Source organism: Astatotilapia calliptera, chromosome 1 (genome assembly GCF_964374335.1).
Source record: "Astatotilapia calliptera chromosome 1, fAstCal68.1, whole genome shotgun sequence".
Classification (NCBI taxonomy): domain Eukaryota; kingdom Metazoa; phylum Chordata; class Actinopteri; order Cichliformes; family Cichlidae; genus Astatotilapia; species Astatotilapia calliptera.
This window is the reverse complement of record NC_137422.1, coordinates 37,305,139-37,329,337: the sequence shown is the minus strand read 5'-3', so window position 1 is coordinate 37,329,337 and position 24,199 is coordinate 37,305,139. Positions and strand designations below refer to the sequence as shown.

The following is a 24,199-nucleotide window of genomic DNA, read 5'->3' as shown; positions in this document are numbered from 1 at the left end:
CACAATAAATCAAATATATAGTACAAACAAGAAAAACTTAAATTGCATTGTTGTTCAGTGTAATTCTGTGACTTCAACCTTTAGCTAATGTATAATGTTTGACATTTTATATAAATGTGACTATAAAATATAGTCAATAATATTAAAAAGGTGCTGTTACTGAGTGAAACTTCCAAAGATTTCAGGTCTGGATTTAGCCCCAGTGCTATGCTGGACATAAGCAACTGTGTTAGTGTGACGCCCTGCATATTTAAAGGATTGGAATAAACTTCTGTTCTTACTGAATCTGTAACATTGCCTTGATCTGCCTACATCATTTTTTAAATAGTTTATGTTGTTAAATGAGTTTTGTGTCACTGTGCACAGAGAAAAACTCACCTGATGTAGTGGTAATGCGTTATTCACCACTAGATGGAGACAACCTGGCACAGGTATTTTCCCTACACACTAAATTTCACACTGAAAAGCATTGGTGGGAATTTTTGTTTACATAGTAAGCAAAAGAAAAAAATGTCTTGAGGTCTTTCCAGTGTTTTCAAAATGGTGTTTTTCAGATGCACGTCAAAATTTCATACAGACAAACGCACACACAAAACAACAAAATATGTCAAATTACATGCACGTCTCATTCATTTTTTGAGAATTTCACCACTTTTCGATTTCATGGAAAATAACTTGTGTTATTCATGACATGATATCATTTAAAATAACTTTGTCAGGCCAGTGAATAGCTGCCACATAAGTATAAATCTAAATCATGCAAGTGTAATATAGAAAAAAACACAAACAGTTTTGCTGTTTGTTCATAATAAATGGGTAGGGGTTAGTGAGTCTTGCGCAAAGAGCTCTTCCACTGATGTAGTAATGTCAAATTCTTCAAGCGTTACATCAATATCACTGTACATGCACAGAGCACCTGTAGATGTTTTTGTGCAAACACTCACAATTGTTTATGACGTGACTATTGCAGCATTAAGTATGCATTATAACTGTGCTGTCATGTGCAGCTATTAAAAAAAGTAGAAACTAATCAATATCCTTCACTCTAAATTGTTTTTTAAAACCCAATAAATGGGTTACAGTATCTACCCCGTTTTCGAGGAAGCCTCTCACTTACGGCCACATCAGCCTGTTCTCATCTGATCTCTGAAGCTAAGCAGCCCCCTGCAGGTCCTGCATAGTCGCGTCACCTTCACCTCGCTCCATGTTAGAAACTCCATGATATCGTGTTCCCTGCTCAGGGTAGCACACTGATGCGCATTTATTCAGTATTCCTCGGGACCGCAGTCGGCAGCCAATAAGAGTTAAAACTCGTTGCACAAGAGTGTCAGGTTGACACTGTGCCCGGTGCACACTACAAGGTTAACAAGTTCCTCTCTACTGAGCCCAGACGGACTAGCCACAGACATTTTCTACATTTACAGAATAAATAAGTTTGTGTATTTCCTAAATATTTCGTTCTTGTTGTTTTTTTGTTTTGTTTTGCACAAAAGCGAAATGCAATCAGGAGCGTTGTCATGAAGCTTTTCCTGAATCTGCCTCCACTGAGTGAGCAGCGGCGCCCTCTGCAGTTTGAGTGTGGAAGTGCAAAAGCTTGCAGCACCTGGTATTCCCAGGCGGTCTCCCATCCAAGTACTGACCAGGCCCGACCCAGCTTAGCTTCTGAGATCAGATGATCAGATGTTCAGGGTGGTATGGCCATAAGCAAGGGAAGCCCGCTATAAAAGACCATTTATAGGGCGTGTTCAGGGTCAAAATGTCAGGTTTGCGGATACCGGACACACCAGCGCATACTGGGGATGGCATAGGCACCAATCGGTTTTCTATCGCCCATTTGCTGGGAGTAAGGGCGCCCTCCGTTTGCGAGGTGCGCAAGAAGAAAATAAATATACAATTTAGGACTCGGGGTAAAGGGATCAATAAAAATTTATATTTTATAGTTTGATGATTTAAAGTCTCACACACAACACGTCGAAAGGGGAGGGAGACCTGCTGCTTCCAAATAGATCACATTTCATTTATAATGTTGTAAATCCAAGCCCATTATGTATTCATGATTTGAGTCCTGGGTTGTGCAAAATCCCAGAAATAAACCCTAGACAAAGTGAATCTGTGAACTAAGGTGTAGGTCTATTAGGTTATGTTGTGGTGATTTTCGAGTTGGGGAATGGGTGTTCATACTGGAGTGCAAAATTAAAACCAAGATGGACAAGAAAAGTTCAAATCCATCAGGTGCTCAGGGCGCCAAACAGGCTAGGACCGTGGCTCAGGGGGTTGGGAAGCGTATCTGTAACCGGAAGGTCGCCGGTTCGATCCCGGGGCTCTCTGTCCTGGTCGTTGTGTCCTTGGGCAAGACACTTTACCCTACTTGCGTACTGGTGTTGGCCAGCCTCGCTTCTGTCAGTCTGCCCCAGGGCAGCTGTGGCTACAACCGTAGCTTGCCTCCACCAGTGTGTGAATGTGAGAGTGAATGAATAGTGGCATTGTAAAGCGCTTTGGGTGCCTTGAAAAGCGCTATATAAATCCAATCCATTATTATTATTATTATTATAGGACCGCCACTGGATAAATGTATGGATCAGAGTCTCTGGGTGGCATCCAGGCAAGATGGGCTTAATTTTTTAGAGCCACGTCAACTGAAAGAAAGAGGACTTGACTACAGTATTCCTTAAAGCTTTACTGTGACTCTTTGGGCACATGCATTTGAGACTAATGTGGGATAAGTCTGGGTTTTCCCTGCCCATACAGCTTTAGAGTTCATCCCACCCACTTTGGGCCTGTGCAGCCATTTTTGATAAAACATATTTATTAAATAGGAAATGGTCACCTAACTGCGACCACCTTGTTGCTGCATTTGCTTTTAATCAGTCTCCAACAGCAAAATAATTTGATACAATTACCAGAAAACCATTTATTTTTCCTAGTCACAAGGACATGTCATCCTATTTTAACTCAAAATAGATGAAACAACACAAACACACACAGTCATTAAATGCAGATAAACCTCAGATAGTATCAGGTTCCATCGCCTTACAGCACCAACTTTTTTGTTCATAATTTGCAATGCAAATCAAGGGGTTTTTTTTATGCAAATGAAAAACTTTAACACCAAGCTGTAAGATTAGATATAGCTGTTTTCCCATTGGCTTTAACTTTTGACTTTTAACAACTGGAGGAAAATCACACTGTGCATAAACTGGAAATTTGTGTTCATTTTAATTTTGTTTCTCAAAATCAGAATCAGTTTTATTTTCAATTTTATACACACAAAACTTAATATAGTACTGTGTTCTGCTGTCCATAGTCATAATGCAATTTTCCTGATATTGATCAATGACTTGCTTTGAGGGGAAAAAAAGTAGCTTTAGTAGTTTTATTGCTGAACATGTGAACAGGGTAAAGCATGGCGATTCAACTACGAAGTTAGTTGGGCCAGATTTTCAAACCGAGGAATTTATCTGGGCCAGATTTTTTTTTTTGAAGCCAGTAAGCAGCAGATCATGATCAATTTCAAACCCACACAACTGTATTGAAAAACAAGTAATTTTTTTATTCCTATTCCCCTGTAAATCTGGTGACCTCTCACAAATGCACACCAAAAGGTCCATTTAAAAAAAAGGGAGCTATAACTAAACTATTTTTTGCACATTTGAAATAATAATAATATTAACAAAAAAACATTTTGATAATTCCCTTTCAAATTAAAATAAATATTTCGCTGACCACTCACTTTTCCTGCCATGGATGGAGCCCCATCCGTCACAAGTATACAGACATGCTTCATATCCAGACCATTTTCCTCAAAAAGAGCTGAAATCTTCTCAAACATTATTTCGCCAGCTGTGTGTCCCTCTAACGGTAGCAAGCCGAGCAATTTCCCATCCAAAAAACGGACATATACGCAAAACTGTGCATTATCAGTTCTGTCTGTGATCTCCTGCTATAGACATTACATCAGTTTTCTTCAAGTCATCTAACAGCATTTCAAACTCGTCTGACGCCAGAACTTCAACTCTACGAATATTTGAACTGTCTGACAGGGGTACGTTTTTAATAGCACATGTCACACTTACTTTCATTTTTTCATCACTTTTCACCGCATCCACCACGGCCAGCATGCAGTATTTCACTGTTTCAGAATCTGTGAAAGGCCTTTTCTTCTTCGCCAAGAAGCAAACATGAAGGAAAGCTGCTGCAGCTCTCTCTTGGGCTGTACAGGACCCTCACCATGGTAGCACAACTCCGGTTGCAAGATTATTAAACTCGGTAAAATGAATAAGTATTTGTCAGTCCAGGCAGGGTTAAACCGACAGTTTTCATTGTCAATTTTGCGCTTTTGGACTGAGAAAGACATGCTGTTGTCGCATCATATATTACGATGATTGTTTAATATGTTTACATCACGGTGCATTGTGGGTTAAATATTGCTAGGCTACTAGGAGTGTTGCATTCACAGTCTACACTACGCTGTAGGAATTTTTAATTTTTTTTTAAAATTAATTATATTTTTGCGTTTTCTCTGTGTTTCTGCCAGGACCACAGGCAGGGCCACTCGCAGGTTGCTTCTGGGCCGCATTTGGCCCGCGGGCCGCCATTTGAATAGGCTTGGGGTAAAGTATAATATTTCAATGACGTCATCCTGTATTTGATGCATACGGAGTAGTAACAAGGAAGATTAGAAATGTATTTTTTGTCAGTGATACTTCCTCTTTTTTACTTGCTCAGAATAGCATTTACATTTGTTTCATCAACTTCCTTTGCAGCTCGTCAAATTCACCCCCCCCCCCCCCCCCACCCCCACCCCCGCTGTCACTTCTGCTTTGCTCTGTGTCCTCTATTAACTTAGTTCCACAGCAACATGGAAAGGTAGGGTATGCTTTGGTTCACTTTAAAATACATTTTAATTTCTGTGTTGATGCTAATAACAAGGGTTGTTAGTGTTATTAGTGTCATTCGACTTCATACTTTTTTTGTGATTTGTGATTTTGTTTCAGTGTATTTCTTAGGATTACTGGTAGTAGAAATAGGAGGAGTAGAAGTTGAATTCGTTTTATTTTTATACCTGTGTTTTTTATAACTTGGTACAGTCTCTAAAACTCAAAATCTTTATGTAGAAAACATATTTTGCATTGTTCTGATGATGAGTCTTCAGGGTGATGATGATCTACCTTCAGCATAATAGCAACAAAATAAATTTTGTGCTAATCTAAAAAATTAAGACATTTTAATCAGAAAAGAGCTTTGACTGAAAAGCATTGCCTTTTTTCCATTCTAAATGAGAGTCTCTTCACAGGAAGAAGAGCTGGATATTCTGGTGGTTGATGCCTTTTATGTCTTATTACATGCTTTATCAGAATTGTCTGTCGGAACAGTATTTCTGTAGGACTGCATGCAATATATCAGCTACAATAAGTAAGTTGTTATATTAACTACTGTAACAAAAGAATGACTTTATTACTGGAACAGCCAGACAATTTAGATTCTAACCTAAGAAACAAGGCTTATTCACTTTTTCTTTTTGCCTTTTATGAGTTTGAATAAAGTAAACTCAGCTTGTTTTCTGTCAATTTTAGCTACATGTGTTTCTTTCTTTTATACTATATAAAAAGTCTGTACACACTATATTCTACCACAGCCCTAAAATGTCACGTCCCTTTAAATTACATTAAATTACGTTACTACACTTTAGAAGAACACATCCTATCCTCAGTGTACTGCCTGCAACTACTGTAGACACTACGTCATCCTTTAAATTTGAAAAACATTATTACTGAAAGACTCATGTGAAGTCACATGAGCAAATATTTTATTTACCACAGAACATAAATAACATAAAAGATGCTTAAACTGAGAAATTTTACAATTTTAAGCACAAAATTAGCTCATTTTAAAATTGATGTTTGCTACAGGTGCATGTTTACCATGGTCTTCTTTTCAAAGCAGTTTGAAGACCTCTGGGAATGGAGGTTCTGAGTTTTTGTAGTTTTGGTGTTTGAATTTGGTCTCCTTTTTGCCTGCTGAAGAGTTTGTAGTCATCTTTGACATTGTTTTCATTTAATGAGGCAGCAAATGTTCTGTATAGGTGAAAGATCTGGACTGCAGGAGAGGCAATTCAGTACCCGGAGTCTTCTCTGACAAAGCCGTGTTGTTGTAGCATTATGCAGTTTTGCAATGTCCTGCTTTTTATTAGGATTTTTTTCATATACAGAAAACGGAACATTGCAGATGACAGTTCAGATTAGAAGTCCATTGACAATGGTAATACAATTTCTGGTGATGCCCTTCACTCCCACCACCCAATGAAAACAGACAACCAGTGGCTCCACTGCTAACCTGAACAGGAGAGGGTCTAAATCTTTATATATACCTTTATATGTTTTCCAAAACATGCAAGTTGCCCAGACTTAACACATTTGTTCAACACCATAATAAGACCAGCAGTCTTAACTAAGTATAGGTCAAACTCCAACCTTCCTTTCATATCAGAAATTCTTGAAAGAGTAGTTGTCAAACAGCTAACAGATCATCTGCAGAGGAATAGGTTATTTGAAGAGTTTCAGTCAGTTTTCAGAGCTCATCGCAACACAGAAACAGCTTTAGTGAAGGTTACAAGTGATCATGTTGTGGCCTCTGACAGTGGACTCATCTCTGTGGTTATCCTGCCAGACCTCAGTGTGGTGTTCGATACTTTTTTTTCCCCTGCCTGTCCTGTTTGGTTCTTTTGCCATCAGAATTATTGTCTAAAGGTAAAGAAAGCTTTTTATTTTCACTTGCTTAACACGGGACAGACTTGACTGGGGGAAAGAAAGAGGGAAAGAAAAACAGCAGGGAGGAGGAACAGTGATAAAGGGCAAAAAACAAAAACCAACAAAACAAACAGACAAAAAAATACATCTATCAATCACCCAGATCTCCTGTTGAGAGAAAAAAGAGAACACAAGCAAAAAAAGAGAGCAATATAATAAACAACATTTATGTGAATATAACAGTAAATACTAAATATTTAATATTATTGTACAGCACGTGACATTGAAATCGCACAGTGTGCTTTGAGGTAGGAGCCAAAAAGGGTGTAGTTTGTGTGTGTGAGCACCCGTGTGTACACCTGTGAGCATGAGCGCGCTTGTTTTTAAAAGGTTCCTTCATGTAATGATCTGCTAGAGGGTGAAGGGAGCCACAGCCCCGTCCTCCAGGCCATGAAGCAGGTATGGAGGAGATCCTGTGGTGTTCGATACTGCAGACCATAATATCCTATTAGACCATTTACAGCATGCTCTAGGTATTACAGGTACTGCTTTGCAGTGCTTTTTGTATCATATCTATTTAATAGACTCCAATTTGTTCATGTAAATGGAGAGTCCTCTTCACACACTGAGGTTAATTATGGAGTTCCACAGGGTTCAGTGCTAGGACCAATTCTGTTTACATTGTACATGCTTCCCTTAGGCAGTATCATCAGAAGACATAGCATACATTTACACTGCTATGTAGATGACACTCAACTTTGTCTATGATCCATGAAGCCAAAGAACACACACCAATTAGTTAAACTTTTTGTGTCTTAAACACAAAAAGACCTGGATGGCCGCTAACTTTCTGCTTCTAAATTCGGATAACACTGAGGTTATTGTAGTCTGCCTTGAAAATATAGTATCTAACCAATATGTAGGACTGCTTTCTTCCTTTTGTGCATTATCTCTAAAATTAGAAATAGCCTGTCTCAGAGTGACACTGAAAAACTAGTTCACGTACTTTTCACTTCTAGGCTGGACTACTGTCAATATTATCAGGATGTCCTAAAAACTCCCTGAAAATATGAAAATTGTCATGACCTTTGATCAAAGGCCATGACAATTTGCATATTATTGATGAAGGAACTGCCCACACAGCCCATTGTTCATTCAGGTGGCTCGTTTCAATCACTGTGCAAATATACACAGGTTGGAGAAACTTGCAGTCAGCTAAGACTGAAGAAGTCACTTGAATGAGTGATGAAACGCTTCTCCCACTGAAAACATCCAGATAAACAGAACCATCCTTTTGGGGTAGTTCATGAATTTATTACTTCTAGCCTGGACTACTGTAATTCGTCATTATCAGGATGTCCTAAAAACCCCTGAAAAGCCATTAGTTAATCCAAAATGCTGCAGCAAGAGTACTGAGAAGGACTAGAAAGAGAGACCAGATTTCTCATACATTGGCTTCCCTTCATTGGCTTCCTGTTAAATCCAGGTATTTAATTTTGATTTCAATCCATAATTGAATTCAAAATGCTGTTCCTCACATACAAGGTCTTGAATAATCTCTCCCCATCTTAGAGCATTTCGCTCTCGCACTCCAGGCATACTTGCTGTTCCTAGAGTATTTAAAAGTAGAATGGGAGGCAAAGCCTTCAGTTTTCGGTTCCCGCTTTTATGGAACCAGTTTCCAGTTTGGATTCAAGAGACAGACACTTTCTCTTCTTTTAAGATTAGGCTTAAAACTTTCCTTTTTGCTAAAGCATATAGTTAGGGCTGGATCAGGTGACCCTGAATCTTCCCATAGTTATGCTGTAATAGGTGTAGCTGCTGGGAGATTCCCATGATGCACCGAGTAGTTCTTCTTCAGTCACCTTTCTCACTCACTATGTGTTAATAGACCTCTCTGTGTTAAATCATACGTGTTATTAATCTCTGGCTCTTCCACAGTATGTCTTTTATCCTGTCTTCCTTCTCTCACCCCAACCGGTCACAGCAGATGGCCCTGCCCCTCTCTGAACCTGTTTCTCCTGGAGGTTTCTTCCTGTTAAAAGGGAGACTTTCCTTCCGACTGTTAATTGCTAGGGGTGATATGACAGTTGGGTTTTACTCTATTTGTATTATTGTAGGGCCTACCTACAATATAAAGTGCCTTGAGGCAACTCTCTTTGTACTTTGGCGCTGTATAAATAAAATTGGATTGAACTGAACACTTTCCCACTTTGAGACAATCAATTTCAAATGAGTTTTGGCCATGACATCGCTTCTGAAACATGTTTAAATGTGGCTTCTTTGTTGCATGATAGAGGTTTAGTTGGCATCTGCAGATGGCAGATTGGACTGTGTTAATCGACAGTGGTTCCTGCAAACATTCCTTGGCCCACTAAGTAATGTCAGTGACACAATCATGCCAGTGAGTGATTAATAAACATTTTCAGCCTCGTCCTTTATGCACAAAGACATCTTCAGTTTCTCTGAATCTTTTGATTATGTTATGCACTGAAGATGATGAGATTTGCAAACCCTTTGCAATTTGATGTTGAGGAACATTTGAAGTATTGTACGATATTTTTACACACTCTTCCATAGATTAGAGAGCCTCAGCCCATTTTTACTTCTGAGAGACTGCCTCTCTAAGACATCTCTTTTATAGCTAATTATATTAAAGACCTGATATCAGTCAACTTAATTACTTGCTAAATGTTCTCTCAGATGAAACTTTTTCATCTTTCTTGCTTTTTCAGCCATTTGCTGCATCATGACATTTTTTGCTGAACTGTAGCAAACATCAGGTTTGATTTCATTTGAAAGTCTTTTGGTTTTCTTTTCTTTTCATTTTTTTTATTTTTTACCAAATTTAACAAACATTCCAACTCTTCTGGAATTCAGGTTTTATATATTACAACTTGTTTTAAACAGTCATTATTCTAACATGGTAAAATAGCATTTAAAAATGAACCTCTAATGCCTTCCTCTCACATCTCCATTTCCCAATAAATGTCTTCATAAAGAAATGTGAAATTGGTGTTTTGGGATTAAACCTTCATATATTCTGTGGACATGTGGGGTGCTTTAATTAAACTGTACAAGGGTTCAATGTGTGTTCTTACATTTTGTCTACAGGTCGTAATCAGACCGAGTGTTGTATGAATTATACAGATAATGTTATGAAAATGGGAAACCTCAATGACACTTTGAGGTAAACATTTATAATACATTGTGTGTGTGTGTGTGTGTGTGTGTGTGTGTGTGTGGGGGGGGGGGGTTAACACTTGACTGTTTTCTACATTAATAAAAGGATGTAAATTGTTAATATTGTGTTAATATTTTTGCATTCTACTCCCCAAGAGCCATTTGGACTCTAGAGAAGGTTCTAGAGGGAACAGAGGTGAATGGGAGCATGCAATTGTATGTAAAGACTTTTGTCGCTCTTCTGCACAAACCCAGTGGTCCCTTCGGAGGCCTTGAAATTTATGCCAATGACACAAAGGTAAAAAAATAAAAAATATTCACACAATCTTATTGAACAGTAGTTTGTAGTCAGACTCCACATGTAGTCAGAAATACCTTCCAAGTAGTGATGTACAGAGCTGATATTTAGATCCAATGTTGAGCATGAGTCAGGTATTGATAACGACCGGCTTATTTAAGATCTGATCCACTGTATTCAATCTAATGTTGTTCTGTTCGAGGTAATTTTAGTGAACGTAATCTAAACTAAATCTTTTTCTATTCTTGGCATGTTGATGCTGATACAGGTAACACCAGATGTGCCTCTTCTCAACAGTAAAGTCATTGTCCAGCTGCCAAGAGAACTGGGTGCTGGACCGAATAACACGTTTGTGTTCTGCATGTTTAAATGGCCTCAAACAAATAAGGTCATAAACTACACTTCTTATTTAAAAACATGTAGAAAAAGGATGTGGTGAGCTATAGAATAATACGATCTTTGTATTTACACATTAAATTTAAACTACTGCTCATGGAGCTTGTGGGTTTTGCTTGTTTTAGTCTAATAAAATAACATTTGGGTTTTTTTCTTTTTCTTTGTCAGGTTATATATTTCTTTTGTTTACCACTTGTTAGGAAATGTACTCCTGTTTATTTTCACATCATTATAAAGGTGTTTTAATCAAATTTACATGTCCTTAACAAAGGAGGGATGTATACACATGGCATACAGAAAAAACAATCAGATTTTAAAATCCCAGCTTAACAAGCCTATCAAGCTTACTTTCACCAGCTACACCTAACAGCCAATAAAATTAAACCCTGAATTTGAAGCTTCTGAATTTGCTGGATGCTTGAATTATTTGTCCAGCGGGGAATTTGTACTCTTTAGCATAGTGACATTATTTTATTAACACATGAAATGTAAAATTAGTACACATATTTTTGAAGGAAGTTGGGTACATCAGGAAAGAATCATCACCTTTTTTTCTTTTTTTCTTTTTTTTTTTTTTAAGTCACCTTTTTTTCTAACAAAATGTAAATGACTTGCATATCAAACAGTGTAAGTAGATCACTTAGTAGTGTTTTTCCATTTAACACAGAAGATTCAGAAAATAATATTAAAACTGTCTTTGCAAAACTGTTAAACCAGCTGACAAATTTGCATTTTATTGTAGAGCGTTTTTGAAAGCCCACATGAAGTATATGATCAAAGACTGGTTGGTCTGAGTGTGCAGGGCAAGAAGATATCAGGACTGCAGGAGCGCATCAACATCACGATGGAGTTTACCAAGGAAATCGACGTAACTATGCTTTTTTGAACATTTATTTCAGTCTTACCTCCTGTAATTTAATTGCACAATTAGTTGACACATATAATATTCTGTACGTTTTGTACAAACATGAAATATGTTTGTGTCATAGGAAACTCAAAAACCCTCGTGTCAGTTCTTTAATTATTCAACATACAGTAAGTATCACATCTGTCATGAACAGTAATGTACACTGCTCAAACATTAAATAACGGAACACCTTTTAATCAGAGTACAGCAACAAGTCAGTTAATCTTATGGGACACATTACCCATTCCACTTGATTATAGATATCCATCACAATTTATTCCCCCCTGAAAATCTAATGTTTCCAAAGTGTTCCTTTAATCTTTTTTGAGCAGTATAGCGCAACAATATTTTCACAAGTTAGACTCATTGTGGTTTGTGTTTTCACTCATGGCCACCTAACTGAGCTGATGTTCAGAAATGTGATCTTTTGCGTAATGGATCTGTTTGGTTTGCTTACCAGCTTTTAGTGAGGATGGCTGCGTCACACACTGGACACATCATCAGAATAACATCACCTGTTCCTGCAACCACCTCACATACTTTGGTATCCTCATAGTAAGACTGGGCTCATTTAAAGAGGCCATTGTTTGTCCATTGTTCTTCACTTCTATCAACAAACACTTATCTGAACTGCCTCAAACTTTGCAGCTTCACAAGGACATGCCAGACCATTACTCACTTTACCTTAATTCTGCCTTCAAACAGGCTTTTCAAGTGGTGTTAGGAAAGAGACCGCAAGCTAAAAATAAACTGCAAAGTTTAGTCATACCAATGGGTTTAAAAGTCACACAGCTTCTCAGAAAGATAACTTTTTACAATATCTTATTTAGATCTTCAGTATCCTTTAACCTCTCATCACCATTTAGAAATGGTGATGAAAGGTTGAGACCACAAACCACAAAATTGCACAGCTGCATTTGGTAGCCGTGCACGCTACCACACACACACACACACACACACACACACACACACACACACACACACACACACACACACACACACACACGTGCGGACACAGAGTAACTGACTGCTTGCATGTGAGGTCTTTAGAAGTAATAGTTATAGTAACTAATACACAGGTTACTTTGCATTCATTGAATTAGTACAACTAAAGTAGGAAAAAAGAAAAAGCATCTTTTATATGTTAACAAATCTCTTTTCTAAAAAAAACCGTCTAAATAGAGACATTCACTTAATTTCAACATTTTCCCTTTCTTTATAGTTCAAGAAGATCATTTCTTTATAACTCTTTTTGAACTGTTTTATCTTTGGTCATTGCTTTAATTCCATATTCAAACTGTTCTACAGTTTCACTCCATGAACAGAAACAAAAAGCTTTTTCTTGCAGTACATACCTTTCCTATATTGAAGTTACAAAAACCCCTTAAATTATAACTTCTTTCCAAAAAAACATACTCTGAATATTATTGCAAAAATAGTGAGTTTGTATGATCTCCCTAAGCTGCATTGTGGATGATTCGAACTACTCTTTTTTGAAGAGTACAAAGTGAATGTAATGTTTTTTAAGTTTTTCATCCATTATTTTCCCCAGTAATCAATTTTCACCGACTCTTTCAATATCAACACCAGTACTATTTCCAAATAATATAATTTTAGTTTTATTCAAATTTAATGATAATTTGTTTTTATCCAGCCAGAACTTTACTTTACTTATTTCATTAGTCATATGATCCATTAAATTCTGCTTCCATAGTGTTTCTTTTTTTTTATTTTGTTTTTTAAGTGCTTGACGCGCTCCGATGGCACATGCATGTGGGTTTGGTATACAGCCTTTTGAATCTTTCTCCTTTCATAAAATCACATTTGATTCCTCAGTAATCTGCAGTTTAATGTATTTTTAATTTTTCTGGAGGGAGTAGTGAATATCTATGTATCTATCAGAATCATTTATCATTTAGAATCATTTATTTGGCCAAGTTTGTGCGCGCAAACAAGGACGGTTCACTTTGCTCTCTGCATGCAAAGGAAAAACAACATTTTTGCCATGTTACGGCTCTTCTATATAATAAATACACCGTTTAACCTACACATTCACTGAGTGTCAAAATTATGCATACAAATAAAATAACAAATATAATTTGTTATAATTGTAGATACATTTGTTGTGCATTTTCTTCTTTTCCTTCTTTTCAGTTTGGTGTCATTCTTGATGGTGCCACTAGAAGACACCAAAATAAAAAGATTTCTTGTACAGAATTCTACCTTCACCTGCTCTGCTCAACTTGTTTTCATTCAAATTACTATCCTGCCATCTTTGAAAACAGTGCCAAACTGTAACAGTGCTGTCGGTTATTGTATGCCTTTCCTGTATTGCAGCTATGTTGTATTGGTTGCTCGTGCTTGATTACCTACACTTTGCCTACCTTAATTCTGTGTATTTCATTGCATGTTATTGTCTGTTGTTATGTTATGCTTGTTATGATTGTATAAAGCATATTTAGTTAATGCTTTATTTTATTTTTCAGATGTATTCAGCTGTTCTTTTAACTTTCTTTTTAGCCCTGCCCCCATTTTCTTCAAGGGACTTGTACCATCAGAAATAAGAAAGCATACTTAATAACCTAGCAGGTTAAATAAAGTTACATTTGCAGTGTAAAAAAATAATAAGTAAGACAAGTATTTGCTTCCAACATGTTGTACCTGTTGGTCTGTTGACCTGTCATCGAGCAGAAGGTGAAAAGGCTTCTGACTAATTGTTATAATACAAATAGTACAAGATGATATAAACATGTGTTTTCTCCACAGATAACTGATCCTTCCATCACAAAGAAAGACCAAGAGATTTTAACACACATTACTGTGATTGGCTGTAGTATTTCCCTTTTTACTTTGGTCATAGCCATTTTGCTCTTTATTACAAACAGGTAATAAATTCATTTTTTCATATTCTTCCCATCTTCATCAGTCCTTCCTCTTTCACACTTTTAGTACCTCCTGTAATCTGATTTGCCTCTGCTGTTGTCCCCTTTTCTCAAACATCCTCATACCTTTGACATATGAGTAGCCTGTTTTTATCTTTCAGTTGCCTTAAAACATACTGAAATCTTCCTCCATTCACTGGCATTCACTGATCTTCTTACATCAAATGCTATTCTTACTCTATAAATAACTCTTCATCATTTCTTTCTTCTCTTGTTATGGTCTACCATTCCTCCAGTTGTGATACAGTATGTTACTTAACACAGATCAATTCTCTGTGTGACAGAAAACTCAGACAAGATGTCTCTATGAAGGTCCACATCAACCTTGTAATTGCCCTGATGCTCCTCAACCTGCACTTCCTGCCCAGTCAGGCAGTGGCAGCAGGGTCTTCCTCTGGACTTTGCTTATACATGGCTCTTTTACTTCATTATTCTCTGCTAGCCACTTTCAGCTGGATGGCCTTGGAAGGTTTCCACTTATATCTTCTCTTAGTCAAAGTCTTCAACATCTATGTCAAGAAATACCTGCTCAAACTCGGCGTGGTGGGATGGGGTGAGTGGAATCAATTAGGGAGGGAGCTGTCATTATCAATGTGGATGTAGATATTAATTAATTAATTTTGATCAAGGTGTCCCTGCCATGATTGTGTCAGTGGTGGTGATCATAGACAGAACGTTTTATGGCCTTACCCCTCTGGATGCATCTAACTCCTCCAGTACTGCAATGTAAGATTTGCCAGCATGTAAAATCAAGAATAATGATTCACATTTTCACATTTACTTATTAACTGTTTTGCCAATCAGAGTTTCTGTAAACATGCATGTTGGAGAAGCAGAAAGCTCCTTTTCACCAAGCATCTAATTTGCTAAAATTGAAACATTAATTCCTTTTTAGCTCTGGTGATGCTTTTACTGCACTACCTGCATTAATGTTTCTTTTACAGAACGCATCATTGATTTTTCAATTTTGGAGGTTAAAACATGATCTGTTCTTTCTTTTTAGATGTTATATAACCAATGACAAGGTAAAGTGGACTACAGTGGGATTGTTCAGCTTGGTGTTCCTCTTTAATGTAATCATGTTTGGGGTGACAGTCAGACAAGTTTTTATTCTCCACCACACCAGAGAGGTAATTATCTAGTCTTAAAAATAATATATGAGTAGTAATCCATCAGTGTATTCATTGGAAACTATAAACTAGCAATGAAGTGTTTGTTGTTTTTTTAAATGACAATTTAAGGTCTCAAGTCAAATTTAAAACTGTCTGTAACCTGCTTCTATTCTATATTTGGCAAATCAGTTTGGGCAGAATAACCTTGACAAATTCAAGAAAGACATTTGCTCCCTGGCTGGAGTCATGACTCTGCTCGGTATTACCTGGGGCCTGGTCCTTTTTTCATTCGGTCCCCTGACCACTCCTGCCCTCTACCTCTTCTGCATCTTGAACTCCCTGCAAGGTCTGTAAACTCTCACACACACACACACACACACACACACACACACACACACACACACACACACACACACACACACACACACACACACACACACACACACACACACACACACAGTTGAGTATGTGGGTTCTGGCCGAGACTCAATATCTCATGTCAATATCCCTGTTCCTTGACACAGATGAAACTGATGACAAGGCTTGCTTTTCTAGTAAGGGAGCTGCTGCCTCACAGCATCACACTGATTCCACCAAACGTTGTCACCCATGGTGCAGCAATCAGCACATCATGCTCTGTGTTTGCTCCACGCCATGCCTTAGGCAGAATCAGGAGACATTGCTGAACATAATGTTCAGGATCCATTGCAGATGTTGCTGACTCCAGCTTAAACAGGCCTGACTGTGAAGTTCAGTCATGTTAAGCCCTGTGAGACTGGAGATTGACTGTTTGCAGCCTATTCAGGATTGCCTGGGTAGAGTTTTGTCAGCCATATTGTCCTGCAAACCTTGACTTCAAATCTGTGGAAGGCAGTGTTGGGTAAGTTACTTTAAATTAGTAACTTAGTTACATTACTAGTTACTTCTATCAAAAGTAACTCAGTTACTTCAAGTTACTCGTTACTTTCAGAGTAACTAGTTACTAGGGAAAGTAACTTTGGTTTTACTCAGAATTCTCTTGTTAATGTGTTGCTTCCGTAACTGGATACCCAGCAAGATTGCCAGTCTTCTAGCTTGCTTACTTGCCACAAGTGCACTGTGCCACCTACCAACAGAAAGGAAAACAATAATGTGCACATTTCCACGAGAGAAATCCCACGCCTGATTCTATCCTAGCCTGCTTTTTACATCCAACACAAAAACCGCAGTCGTGGTGCTTTCGATTGTACTCAGAACTCGGAAATGCTGCCTTCTGAATAGGAAGATGTAGGTAACACCAGACTGCAGATGAGCTGCATACAGGGCTGGACTGGGACAAAAAAATCATCCCGGGCATTTTGACTAGAGACCGGCCCACCATTATAGGAAAAATCATAAAGCCTTTGAATGAAAACAAACACTGTTGTGACAGTGATGTACACTGTTCTGATGGTATATATGTATCAATTTATCAATCGTTTGCTGTAAGATTCAGATAATTATTTTTTAAAAGCGAGACATTTTAAATGGGAATAAGAAAGAAAAGTATTTCTTTGTGCCCCCCTTTCCCTTTTAATGCCCTACATGGATCCCTGGCAACACTTTGCTAGACCTGCCCCTGCACAGTTACCAGCTGTCAGCTACTTAGAAAAGGATCTTGGTGTTATTTGTCTCTCAGAAACAGTTCATAACTTCCCTTCAACTCATTCATGTCACCTAAAAGGTAAACCTGTTTCTCCATCACAGCTCTGATGATTCAGTAAGGACATCTCCTGGTTTCATCTTCATGTTTCCCTCTCACCACATAACCAAACCGACATCATGACCAGCAGGTTTACAGCTGAGGCTCCAGCAAACATCAACTGATACTAGAAATTAATATTAAATAAATTCTAACAACAGCTGATCAAGCTTAAACGTGCTGCTGTTGTTTAGCGCGAAATCCGCTGGTTTCCTCTTTCTGGCGCAAAGTGGGCGATAAACAAACGAGAGAAAAGCCGATCAGCTGATCACTGATCAGTTTCATGACTGAAGTAGGGGAGGGTGAGAGGATGAGAGAAGAAGAGGCAGCTGTGCAGCGTAAACACAGAATAACTCCAGCTTTGTGTCTTTTTCATTGTAGCTGAAGTCCAGGACAAACTGTGTTTCTTTTCACCTCAATACGAAACGCATGACATTTTCTTTGAATACGAGACGATTCTGTTTTTTACTGGACGGTTGGCAACTCTAATAATTAACCTTATGAACAAAATAAAGTTCAACATCAGTAACATAGCACCACCCAGCTGTATAGAAACTCTGTCATGCTAGCTAGCACGCAGTACGAAAAAGTCAGCATAACGAAAATAAACTCCACATAAACTTGGTTCATATCTGACCCAGAGAGACTGCAGGTTATAACTTCTTACCTGAAGTTCAGTTCACCTGATACTCTCGGACCAGCGGCCGAGAGTATCAGGTGTCTCTCCTCTTGCCTCCCTTTTCTTTCATCCACCTGCTGGCCTCCACCACTTGCTAATGTTATTGAATCTGTGGAAGCTCCGCGATAGCCACCACACGAAGTAACGAATAACGAGCCTATCTAAATCCCAGTAACGAGTAACGCGTTCCCGGTTTTGGCATAATAACTAGTTACTCGCTCGTTACCACAATAATAACGTAGTTACTGTAACGCGTTACTTAATAACGAGTTAGTCCCAACACTGGTGGAAGGCTGCCTGCGGGTCCCAAGTGCTGACAGGGAGAGGAAACAGTCCTTTTGTGGTGTCCTCTTCTTTGGATGCCCACTTTGTTTGGTGTTTTTTTATGGGTGGACACACATACTCAACTCTGCTGCTTAATACAAAAATCCATTTTCATTATAGTTACCATTTAAGAGGAAACAATAGTATAAGATTTTTTTATTACATTTTACATAACATTAAAAAGGAAATCTCACTAGAGTTAAATTTGACACAGATGCATGATTTCATGAACTCATCCATTTCCCATCTGAACCTGTACATCTCTCTCTCTCTCTCTCTCTCCTTTGTGACTGCAGGTTTCTTCATCTTCCTTTGGTTTGTGATGTCACTGAGAAAGGCTAAAACCTCGACTACTAAGATGAGCAGTGAAACACGCAGCACTAACGGCTAGTTTAAACACTAGTAGCAACAACTTAATAAGAGTCTGTGTGTGTCGGTATAATTCATATTGTAATACAGTGACAACATGATTATGTCCTCTTTAAATCATGATGTTTATTTATACAACACCACATACAACAGTTTATTTATACAAGGCAGGTGAGCGAGAGTGAATATTAATGTTATGTTTGAAACTTTATTGATGAAATACCTAAAATCTTTGTGGTGAGGAATTAATCTCTCCTAAGAGCAACTTAGAGGATGTGTTCCCTTTGCATTGTAAGCTTTTCTATATAGCTTATAACTATATGGTTTATAATTTATGTCTCCCATATTTCCAACAACCATATCCATAGTCACATTCTGTGTATGCTACCATTGTATATAGTGTATTATCTTACTCATTTTATATTTTTTTATATTTTATTTGTATTTTTTATATTTTCCTTCAGCTATCTGTACCTGATAAAGCAAAAATTTTGCCACCGTGGGATCAATAAAGTCTTATCTTATATATATATGTACATTATAAGTTTGTATCTGAACATATATTCTTGTATAACTGTGTTCCCAATATTAAAAGCATAATGCTTGTTTTGCTGTTAGGAAAACTATTCTGTTTTACTGAGTTTATTACTAAACCAGAAGTAACATTAAATCTATCAGATCTAAAAACAGTTCCAACTTGATTCCTTAAAATCAGCTGATTTTTATTTATTTGTAGAATACATTTGTAATGTAATGTAGCCAGACAGAATTTTCCTTTCATAAACTAGTAAAATTTAGAGTTGTAGCCATCTAAAGCCAAAATCTTGTTTCATTCCCTCACATCCTTTTTGTCTAAACAACTTTGAGCATCAACATGGGATGTATCACAGTTTTAGTATAAAAACTGCACCATTTTAATGCCTGTAATACCATTAGTTAATATAAACAAACAAATATGTACGCTATTTGAACTTTAAGATAATTTATTGGAGAACCCTTCAAAAGGTACATTTTGGGTGCAGTCCCAAGAGTCACATCACCAATATCGTGACCGAAATTAATTATGACATTTTTTTTATTTTTTTACCTACTTTTGATATCATGCCAATATTTTCATTCTCTCTGTATCTAAACAGTTTTCTAATATACTTTTATATGTGAGTCCGTAGTGGCTGTCCAGCCTTCTGATACTGCCATTTCTTGATGAATTTTAAACAAATGGCAGAATTTTTTTTTTTGAAAAAAAAAAGAGAGAAAGAAAAGAGAGAAAGAAAAACACCTCGCTCCCTAACCTTTCTGTATTATTAGCTAACAATTCACAGTGTATTGATTCGACTAATTATCCACATCTGAGACATTCTGTTCAGACTCACTTGGCCCAGAAAAATTGTCCCCCTGACTTAATAACCAATTATGATGTGTAAGCATGTTTTCAAATTCCTCTGCCCCCAACATGTCAGTCTCAATAATTCAATTCAATCATAGTGCTGAATTGATGCTTTTGACCCTTTTTACATAAAGTGCCACTCTTTAATGAGCACAATTGAAAAGTGTACGTAAAAAAATAAAATAAAAAATAAAGACTTTTATTTAATCATTTTGTTCCTAACAATGTATACATCCTGGACAGGGAGGAGTGCTGGTTGGGAGGAAGGTGCCTTCATTTTGCTTCTTACAGTCCTGTGAACTATCTGTGAATGGCAGACAGAGGAGGAAAAAGGCTTATAGTGGGTTGTATGTGAGGCTGGACACTGGTCACAGACAGAGTGATTAAGCTGGAGAAGATGTACAGCAGATTAAGGTCGTTAAGGATAGAGATGGAAATATTTTAATGAACGAAAGAAGTGGAAATGTGGAAGAGAGCCCGGAGAGGTGGAATTATTCCTTGGAGACAGGAGGTATGCTCAGAGGTGGGAAGAGGAATATCAGTAGAAGAAAGATTAATTATTATACTGCACCGTTGTTATTATTAGGGATATATTATAACTTAAGTAGCAAATCTGTGTTTAAAAATTCAATAGTCAAGATCACTGAATATAAATATTTTGGGATTTGATTAGATAATCATTCATCCTTCTCCTCTCCACTAACCTTTGCACCTTTATCAAAGGTCACCACTGTAAATAAAAATATATTCTCAATGTCTGGTTAAATGAATAAGATATACTTATGTAATAAATAAGTATATAAAGGGTATAGAAAATTTGTATTTGTAGTTTTTAAAGATTACAGTTAGTAATGAAAAACAAACCATAAATTAGAACCTGTGGGTTTTAAACTAATGTAACACCATTGTGAAGATTTATTCACCCTTTATATAGGACACAATTTCGATTCGAAATATATAAACATATCAGATAAGTATGGCATGACAATATAAGTGCTACAAGTCATTGTGAATGTGTATTTTCTCTACAGGTGAGTGCTTCCCTCTCAGAAAACGACCTGAAGATATTAACAGACATTACTCTGATTGGCTGCAGTCTTTCGCTTTTTGCTCTGGCTGTCACCCTTTTGCTCTTCATTACAAATAGGTAAATTACTCGTCTTTCAATGATTTATTTCCAAGATAAATACTGTCCACTTACCATGTTGTCCTTGCTCCCAACAACTCTTCAGACTTTTTTACTGCTCTTTTCTAATGCCTTTGTCTTTCTCTCCTTCAATTCATTACTAAAAGGCAATGCAGGAGTGCTCTTCTGCTATTTTCCTCTTCTTTTTGCAGAAAATATAATGCCTTCATCTTTAATACTGTCATCTAGGCTTTCTTTCCTTACTTGATGATTGGCCTAATGTTCTTCAAACAATGACATCACCTGACAGGAAACTCAGACAAGATGTTTCTGTGAAAGTCCACATCAACCTTTTAATTGCTCTGGTGCTCCTCAACCTGCACTTCCTGCCTAAACATCCAGGAAGAATGTTCAAGAATGTAGGTAAATATGTGTGATTTGACATTTTAATAAAAAACAAAAATCCATTTGTTTTACAGCTTTTTTGTGAAACAGTAAGAAAATTAATGGATAGTAATTATAATTATAAGTTTTACTATTTTTTCTGAATTTTTGTAAAAATGGTAAATTAGAACATTCAACAATAATTTAATTTTAACATTAAAAATATTATTTTGATTAAAGAAATAGTGGTGGCTGTAGCTCAGGAGGTAAAACAGGTCAGTCTTCAAATCAGAAGGTTGGTGGTTGGTGGCTGCTCAAGTCTGGATGTCAAAAATCCTTGGGCAAGATACTGAACCCCAAGTTGCTCTGCAATGCATCCATCAGAGTGTGAATGTGTGTGGATGTTGGGTAGAAAGCATTTAGCATACAAAAAAAGTGCCTGCATGAATGAGTGTGAATGAACGAGGAATGTTGTATAAAGCACTTTGAGTACTCGGATAGAGTAGAAACAACAATAATTATATCATAGCATTAAAATATAGCTTCAATCAAAAAGCTTGCATCCACCTGGCTTAATAGTGGATTAAACACTATAGAAATAAAAAAAAAGATTTTGGTAATTACCAGTTCTGTTAATTTAGACCAGCTGTAGCATAAACCCTGCACTGGGTGTGGTCTGAATATGTTAAACACTGTTAAACAAACCAAATAAGAAATGTGATTTCCCTCATTTGGCAAGAATGTTGTCTCTGAATTTAAAATCACTTTTCAAAGTCTCCTTCTACCAGTTTCAGATATTCTGTAATCTCCTGTGTCACTGTATATTTGATAAATCAGTTTGGACAGGTCGACCTTGACAGAGCCAGAAAAGACCTGTGTACCCTGCTGGGAGTCATCACTTTGCTCTGCCTTACCTGGGGGGCCTGGTCTTCTTCTCTTTTGGCTATCTGACTACTCCTGGCCTCTACCTCTTCTGCATCCTGAACTCCCTCTGCAATGTCTGCAAAACCTGCTTCTTTGTTCAATTGGTGTTCTGATAGTAACTGAAATGACTGATGATGAGTCCACCTAATGGGACATGAGGGTACTGCAGATGCATAATGAATGCTTATTCACAATTAATCAAAAAACATTTTGTCTTCACATTTTTTGCTCATTTTAAAAAGGGAAAATGTTAAAATTTTCGTTTGCCATAAAAAAAGAACAACAACTACAAAACCAAAAATCTATTTCACTCCAATGTGTTGATCAGAGATACAGAATCGAAACGCAATATTCTGTCAGGACAATTCACTATTTATGCACAATAAACAAAGGAGCATAGAGCGACAATTTCTGTTCAGCGCCAGACAGAGCCGCGGACCTTCAGTAATAGTAATAAATCACATTCATGTAGTTGTAAAAAGCATGAAAATATATTAAGTAATCCAAAGTATTCAGAATACGTTACTCTCATTGAGTAATGTAACAGAACACGTTACAAAATACATTTTGGGGCATGTATTCTGTAATCTGTAGTGGAATACATTTAAAAAGTAACCTTCCCACTTCCCACTGTTTGTACTTGCTCCTACTACTGTATATCAACTCTTATCTCCACTCCTCACTCATGTGTCCACTCTTATCTTCCTTTCTTGCTTGAATTTTTTCGCTGCATATTCCTGATTGATTTGTGGATTTATGCATTTAGTAATTTTTTTATTTTATTTCAATGCTTTAACTCTTTCTTCATTTTCTCATTTTTACTTCTTATCAAAAATGTAAAACTTCTTCCCAAGAACGATATGACGCTCGACAACAACCCAGAACTTGTCACTTGCCAAAGACAGCTTCTGCCCATTCTGAGTGGACACACAGAGAAGATATACCCGTGAAGATTGACATCAATTTTGTAATCACCCTGACCTTGCTTAACCTGCATCTCCTGTTCAGGCACACAGTGGCAGCACTGTCCTCCAATTGGGCTTTTTGTTTTGCAAGGCTCTTGGCTGTCACTGCTCCCTGCTGGCCAATTTAAGTTGGATGGCCTTGTAGGGGTTCCACCTCTGCCTTCTCTTTATTAAAGTGTTCAACAAGTTTGTCAAACGATTCCGGCTCAAACTTAGAGTGGTGGTATGAGGTGAGTGGAACAATTTCGGCAGGACGGTGTTTGTAAACATCTGAATGACTGCTCAGTTCTTGTGTTTCAGCTGTCTCTGCAGTCATTGCATCAGTTTCAGTGACTGATAGAGAGGTTTTTATGGCTCTGTACAGTTCTATAAAAACAAAGCAATGCAAGGAATACATTTGCAAGCATGTAAAATCTTATACCTGTTTGCTGTTTTGCATTTACATCAGAGTTTCTGGATCTTTGCATGTTTAAATAAGGATGGTGCATGCACGCATGCATGAGTCACATGCATAATTAACATTTTCTATTAAGAATTCATTTTTCATTGTTTCAGTGTGAGGGATTATATCATCAGTCATCATTCCCTCTATTTCTTTGTAGATGCTAGATGCCTGTCATGAGGCTCAGATGGTGACTAAGGTAGTGTTCAGGTGGGTTGTTCTAGGTTGTTCTCTGTTTTGTGATCATCCTTGAGATGACACTTACATGGTAAATGCTAATGTTGTCATCTTTATG

The 24,199-nt window shown here is 37.4% G+C and overlaps 1 protein-coding gene and 1 pseudogene across 1 annotated transcript; one reads left to right on the top strand and one right to left on the bottom strand.

The window, feature by feature from the left end:
• Positions 1–1,591: 1,591 nt before the first annotated feature.
• On the bottom strand, positions 1,592–1,706 carry LOC113028040 (5S ribosomal RNA; annotated as a pseudogene).
• Positions 1,707–4,813: 3,107 nt separating this feature from the next.
• Positions 4,814–19,942, top strand: LOC113025067 (adhesion G-protein coupled receptor G2-like). Its single transcript, XM_026172494.2, has 14 exons — positions 4,814–4,866; positions 5,294–5,412; positions 9,861–9,936; positions 10,086–10,227; positions 10,496–10,615; positions 11,366–11,491; positions 11,613–11,658; positions 11,991–12,085; positions 14,297–14,415; positions 14,757–15,025; positions 15,102–15,198; positions 15,476–15,602; positions 15,774–15,930; positions 18,604–19,942. Exons 1-14 carry the CDS (start codon positions 4,859–4,861, stop codon positions 18,696–18,698), a joined length of 1,596 nt encoding a protein of 531 aa, XP_026028279.2. The 5' UTR covers positions 4,814–4,858; the 3' UTR covers positions 18,699–19,942.
• Positions 19,943–24,199: the final 4,257 nt, after the last annotated feature.

What these genes read in the sequence shown, in the direction of transcription:
- LOC113025067 (XM_026172494.2), top strand. An exon ending in TTTATGCCAATGACACAAAG is followed by an intron (nt 10,228 to 10,495) that starts GTAAAAAAATAA and finishes ATGCTGATACAG; the next exon opens with GTAACACCAGATGTGCCTCT. An exon ending in ACTCGGCGTGGTGGGATGGG is followed by an intron (nt 15,026 to 15,101) that starts GTGAGTGGAATC and finishes ATTTTGATCAAG; the next exon opens with GTGTCCCTGCCATGATTGTG.